Source organism: Anarhichas minor, unplaced genomic scaffold, assembly GCF_050575085.1.
Source record: "Anarhichas minor isolate MPS153535 unplaced genomic scaffold, ASM5057508v1 ptg000040l, whole genome shotgun sequence".
NCBI classification, from domain to species: Eukaryota; Metazoa; Chordata; class Actinopteri; order Perciformes; family Anarhichadidae; genus Anarhichas; species Anarhichas minor.
The window spans coordinates 13115011-13121950 of record NW_027466486.1 but is presented as its reverse complement, the minus strand read 5'-3'; the positions used below and the strand labels follow the sequence as shown (position 1 = coordinate 13121950).

Below are 6940 nucleotides of genomic sequence, written 5' to 3'. Positions count from 1 at the left end.
TCAATTTCCGGATTTGACCACGCACACACACACACACACACACACACACACACACACACACACACACACACACACACACACACACACACAAAAGCCCTCTCTGTGCTATGCCAAAGGCGAAGGCGTTCATTTTACATGTGCGTATTTGAACCACTCATTTCCACTGTTGCCATGAATAATGCAGTGGAGACGGCTGATGAGGCACATTTGGTTGTCAAGTTGAGAGGCAGGCGCACGGTTACATAAGAGCCCCGTGGCTGAGGATGCCTGACAAGCCCGCCTTTGAAGAAAGCACCCCCGCCCACCTCCACCTCCCGCTGGGCTTCACCGTGATCCTCGGAGGGCCTGCACTCACCGCCTTGGCCGGGCCGTGCAGGAACGTTGAGAGAAAGTGTTCAATTCAGTATCATTCTGATGCTAAATGATCCCAGAGAGCTTCGTTTCATTTACAAGCTTGAAACTTTTGCCTGGGTGGTGCTTTGATTGTTTCTGCTTTTAAATGAAGCCCAGTTTTCAATTCAACTAAATGATCACATGGTTGTTTAGAGGATGATGAAACATTACAAGACGCAGGCTCTTTCTCTCTCTGAGAATTCACTCATTTGAGATTCACATTACCTCTCTCCACTCATATCCGCACAGTGAATATATGCCTTTCTTTATATTTAACAGCATCGGTGTGTTTCGAGGAGTGGCCCAGACCGAGGTCGACACGTGCCTCTTCAATCATTTATAGGAGTTAATGGAGAGAGCGAGGGAACGCAGCAAAAGCCTGCTCCCGCGAGAGACCCGCAGGCACTAGGAAATTACAAATCAGCAGCACTATCAACCATGCTGCCAGAAGGGAAGAGCGGTGAACTTCGCTGGCCGTACGACCTGCTTCCCATACGATCAAAGGAAAAAAAACAAAAGGCCGAACCTCCTGTTTGTGCACCAACAGGCCCGCAGCAGCACTTTTCAGGTGCTAAACTCTCATTTCTGATGAAGGAGCACTGGCAGAAAAGTCTTCCCTCGGGGTTATCCGTCTGTCCTCACAGAGCGAACGTTATGCAATTGCAAACTTTCTGCCACTTTTAGTTTTAGAATGTAGGTGACATTTCAAAAAGTCCTTCAGAAAGGACACAGAGATCATCTACTGAGCTTCAGGTAATTCCCATCCTCTTTCATTTTCCTTCCACTAAAATATCACTTGGTTCAAAAAAAAAGAAAACAAGGCCTTAATATGACCATTAAGTGTGGCACATCCCCGAGGAAATCCATCCCATTCTTCCCGATGAGAGCAGAAGAGGATTATGGAATCCCACTCATATTTGGCAGATAAATTGTCATATTATCACCTCCCATTGCTCTCTAAATCTACCGCTCTAAAGCTACTCAACTTTGAGGAGAGGAAAGGAGACGGCAGCGGCATCATGGGGGCAGGGGAAGCGTCTTTCTCGTAATTTAATTCTGCTGCTACTTTATCCTGTGAATAAAAGAGATGAAGAGGAGGAGAGGAAGCGCTCGAGGGGCTCACGGTTGTGTTAACTTTGTCCTTCCTTTTACCGCCTTTCATGCTAAATGACGAAAGCTCGGAGTCAACAAGGATGTCAGGATCACAGCTATGGTAGCTGTGATACACAGGAATGTAGATCTGACTTAGATCATGGGCAAGGCATATTATCAAAATGTTGACCATTTCGTTTACGCAAGCACTTAAAAAAAGCCATTCAAATCCTCACACACACACACACACACACAGACAGAAGATACATCGCTTTATCCAAATTTCACCTGCGTCTGATGAAATTATAAAGTATATGAGGTTCAAACAAGGACGAGGAAGGTAGAACAGAGACTTTTTCACTTTTAGTATCAGTCATCACGCCCTGACCTTAACCAATCTGGGTCCTGGCAACAAACAGCCTGACAGAAAAGGTAAGCTCCTGATTAATGATATTTCTCAGCGATCTCGTGCCTCCATCGGCTCCCTCGCCCCCGGCTCAGCAATGTCACCGTGACTTTGCAGAAGCTCTCTCCTACTCCGGCACCATCTATTTTATGGTGCGTTTACGGGCAAACAAACATTACGCGCCGTTTTCAGTGACCTCAGGGGTGCTGGAGGGAGGGAGAGAGCGAGAGCGAGAGAGAGAGAGAGAGAGAGCGAGAGGTTGGAGGTTAAGTATAGCGCCTGAGTGAGTTAATTGGACTTCACAAGAGTAATTTCATCTTGTGTGTGTGTGTGTGCATGTTTCGTTAACATACAGGCTTGTTCAGGGCTAATGGCGTGCAATAAACCACATGTCAAATATCTATCTTGTACTGACCCCAGTTACTGACAGGGGGAGCTGTGGACCTCCTTCCCAGAACGAGAGGAAGAGGTTGGCTGTCCATACCAAGCATCTCACTGTGGGTGGGGGGGGTTAAATCTCCTTAAACACCCAGCAGTGCCGGAAAGCGGTTTGTGTGTGTGTGTGTGTGTGTGTGTGTGTGTGTGGGGGGGGGGGGGGGGGGGCATCCCTCGAGGCTATTTCACCTCTGCAGTGTGTCACAGAGGGAGAGGAGATGGAGTTGTCAGCATCCCCGTGAGAACCAAAGACATGGCACAGTATGTGGAGAACACAGAAATAAGAAAAAAATGATAAGAAAAAAATGTTTTCAGTAACCATAACGATGTGGCCGGCTGTGTTTCTCAACAGGATTAGGATGGACAAGCGGGAAAATAAAAACATTCCCACAATTATATTTATGTCTTCTTTTCTAATCTTCCTAGGCTATTCACGTTTCGTATCGGCCACCGTGGTTCTCCTACACGCTTGGTGAACGGGAGACGTTTTAGTTGGTTGCAATCTGCAACCTCATTGCTGGATGCCACCTAATCCTACACACTGCACCTTTAATTGGGGCATGTTAGCCTAGCTTAGCATTAAGGCTGTAAGCAGGGGGAAACACCGAGCATAACTCTTGGCAAGAAAGCCAATAAGGTTACTCGTACTTCCCAAAATGTTGAGCTATTGCTTGAAGTAGAATCAACGCCTCTCTGAAACAGTTTCAACAACAAGTGAACATAAAAAACCCTCATGAAGGTAGGGTTAACTGTAGTGCTGTAGTATTAGGCGTCATTAGTTTGTGCCAGAAGCTTTTCAACCTGCATAGCTATTAGTGAAGGCTAAGTTGAGCTTCATTGGCTTCATATGAGCCTGAATTCCTGCACAGAAAAGCTTTAAAAGTGGGTTCAGCCTCCCTGGTGTGAGGTACTCGCAGTGCCTGCGATGCCTCTTGGCATTGTCACGTACGTTTCCTGGCTTAACACCGGGCCATACAATCTCATAAAAATCCACCTCACGTTCACTCCACCGTAACGCTCCTAACTGCCAAACAGTGGCGGGCCGTGTATTTTATACCTGGGTCTTCAGTGCTGTCCTACTACAGTTGAACCACCTCCTAATAACCTCATTATGACGCCACAGCTACGGGTTATTATTTGTTTCGTGTAAAAACCGCACATATGTTATATTCACATAACACTGCAACATTTGACAAGTGAAATAAAATGTTACCTGAAGCTCAACACCTATGAGGGCTACAAATACACAAACTGCAGAGTGCAGATACATGAATACACACAAAACTATAAAGGATGCAGGTCTGTCACTATGACGCAGCATGACGGGATGCTTCGTCATTAACGGGCAATGCATACAGTCAAAATCAATGTAATTAACACAATGACAAGAACAAACTCACAAGAACCAGTCACATATGTTTATATGACAACAAAGCAGGTAGAATAACACAAAACCCAAATAACACAATTCAACAGGCCTCTGCACATTCCAGCAAAACTGCAGCACTAAAACATGCATTCCGCCACACATTCAAGAGCACCATTCAAATGTTATTCACATCAGAGGGAACAATATTAACCATATCATAAAAACGACACCATAGGAACATTAACACAGTAGTAAGGCTACTGCAGATGTAAAACTAAAGCAGTTCACTTACCAAAGCTGCTGTTCACTATTTAAAGACAAAACCCATCCTCCTTTCTTTGATTACAAAGAGTTCAATGACACGGTTGTACAGTTCATCCGATTCATGGACGCCAGTGTTGACAGTCGAGCCTCCCCAGTTGTACTCCTTGAATATGTTTTAATGCGTTTGAGGGCTGAAAATGTCAGCTCGACAGAGGCAGTAGATAGTGGGATTGTCACCGCCAAACATGCGAAAACGCTAAAAATGTAATACAGTAAGACAGTAGCTATGCAATGAGAAAATAAGCTAATGGGAAAAAATATTTAGAATATATGTAGTTTATTTATGAAAAATAATAAAATTATAAAATAGCTATAACTTTGTGATTCTGTCTAGGCCAGCAAAGGCTCTGACGGCCCACCACTGCGACACAGTAACTGAAAGGACGACAGAGAGAACATTTTGGGTAGAACTGATTTAAATCCAATAAATTTCACTGAAATATTGATCATTTCAGGGTGAAAGTAGCAATCGGGAGGAGTGGAGGAAATCAGAAGAGAGTTTTTTAGATTCACCAGAGAAAAGAGTGGAGATGGAGCAGTCGTAATGTCGGGTGTCAGCTTGAGTTAGGGCGGTCATGTGCCGATTCCAGTGGCCTCGAGCCAGCAGGCAGAAAAAGAAACACTCTGTTCTTCTTTCATCTTCTGCTGTTTTGGCTCAGTAACTGTGGAAACCCTTAACTGTAAATCATGGTCTTTTTGACCGTTTATTCTACCCTTTAACTGTCGAAATGCCCATTATTTACACTCTATGTCTTACAGTAGGTCACATGAGAACATCTTTTTTGATTAATGTTAAAAAAAAGGCATGGGATCAGATCACACACCAGTGAATGAGCTCCAGGCTTTGAATACAACTGAGCTGCTACTGCTCACATCAAAGCTATACGGCCTCTGGGTGTACTGTGATGTATGATCTAAACGTGTTGGTGTCAGATAGCTGGGAGCTATTGTGCATATATAACACACTCTCAATGCACTCTCAATGCATGATACCGACTCCTCCAGGGAGCAGAGACTCAGTGGGGAGCAGAAACAGAAAGCATCAGTTCACCTTATATAGGAGCACATCTTTGTTTCTGATGTACAGCTACGAGTGCGTCTTACATATGGGTCTTTTTTATATAAGTGTTTTTTCTCCTTTTTTCCTTTGCTAAGATAAGATGGAGCTAAGGAGATTTTTTTGTACGTCAAAGAGCTTTCTTTGCATAGTAAAATTAGTAAATACATACATTTAATATACCAATTAATATATAGCTAAACCTAACAGACAAATACATAAAAATGCATGAAATGAGAGTAAAATATATTTAAAAAACACTATTTATTTATTAATTATTCCTATCTTACAGTGTATATACCTGTATATTCAATGTAGAAATAGGAATAGAAGCAGTACGTTGAGTATGAGGTATATGATGATTTGGGCTGTTACTCAAAGAGACAAAAACATTACTTGGTCTATAAGCTTTAGAAAATGAAATAAATCTCGTGTGCACGTTAGATCAACACGTCAGTATGTGTAACTTCGACTGTGTCACTGTCGGCAAACCGCAGCTCTGTTGTAGAGCAGCTTAACTCTCTCAACAGCACTGTCAAGACTGTGATATTGCTCAACGTTCAGGTGAAAGTCCACAAAAGTTTAACTTAATAAACTAACTCTATGCAGAATACTCGCACAAATTTATTTTGCCTCCTCGAGCGAATCCTCCGATTGTGCCGATTCCATTGGAGTGACTGGATTTTGCCAATTTGCCGATTTTGATTTGCATTTTTTAATCCTGGAGCTCCCAGAGAAAAACCTGAACAAAACACTGACCATCACCGAATGATAAAACACCTGCAGCATGAGACCGCATGACCAGAGCCTCCTCAGGAAGTGTTTGCGACTCAGCAAGCATTTACTGTATGACAAATACAACATACGAAATAGCTGAAGGCCAAATTAAATCCAGACCTCCCACATGAACGCCATGAACGTGAGCTAAAACATCATTGCACAGGTTCGATTAAGAAGGGTAATAGTCCTCTGGGGCGGAGCTCCTGAGCTTTGTAATGTGTCCCAGGAGGAAGTCTGCTTGAATGTGTCAGGATGTGCAGTGCATATGATATGTCGCGGCAGAGTGTTCAGATTCAAGGCTGCGGTGCTGAAATAGTCTGTGATAGAAGATTACTGGGGATTACTGAGAAATACTAGGATTTGTTGAACAACACTGAGCTTGCGGGCTGCCAAAGGAATACTTCATGGTCTTTGCAGATTTAACAGAATAGGTTTTATTTCTTCTAATGCGGGAAATGAATCTCCTCGAGGCAGCTAACTGTTTGGTTCAGATGGGAGGCAGTCCAAACCGCTTCAAAGGGTTTCTGGCACAGAAACCCACTTAATATACATTACACACATTACTGTTGAATATAAGGGCCACAGCGGTGTTACTGCGGAGAAATCTACGAAGGTATAGGCAGAGGTGTAGAAGAGTGGGAGGAGGTGAGAAACCCTGTGGAGAAATCACACAGAGCTAAACAGCAGAATATTACGAGAGAGATTGAATTAATTCGATAAATCAGCGTTGCAGGCGGTGTTGACGTCTAGGATGACAAAGAAACCTTGACGGTTTGTTTCTGCAAAGGAGGTGACACATCCCAACCAAGCCTCAGACAAGAAATCTGAACATTTCGCGAGGGGGAAATATTCCCTTTTCTTTATATTTCTCTTCTACAACACACACCAGATGAAAATGGGGAAAAGTTACAGCACCGGTGTTGAAAATATAGTAAAAAACAAGTTTCAAAGCTGAATTTATCACAGCTGTATGAGAGACATCGCAAATAGGATGCTAATTAGATGGTTGTTAACCCCTAATTGTTTGTTTTCCCAAATTAAGTGCATCTGGATTAGGAACGCTGAACCTGGGAATCATTGAAGT

General features: G+C 43.3%; 1 protein-coding gene across 1 annotated transcript in view; it reads left to right on the top strand.

Moving 5' to 3' along the window:
- The first annotated feature begins 263 nt into the window (after positions 1-263).
- LOC142968312 (fibronectin type III domain-containing protein 5b-like) overlaps positions 264-6940 on the top strand; it is a 57582-nt gene continuing 50905 nt past the window's right edge. Inside the window, exon 1 of the mRNA XM_076108128.1 lies at positions 264-391. Within this exon, the coding sequence (XP_075964243.1) occupies positions 264-391 (128 nt within the window). The remainder of the gene's footprint in view (positions 392-6940) is intronic.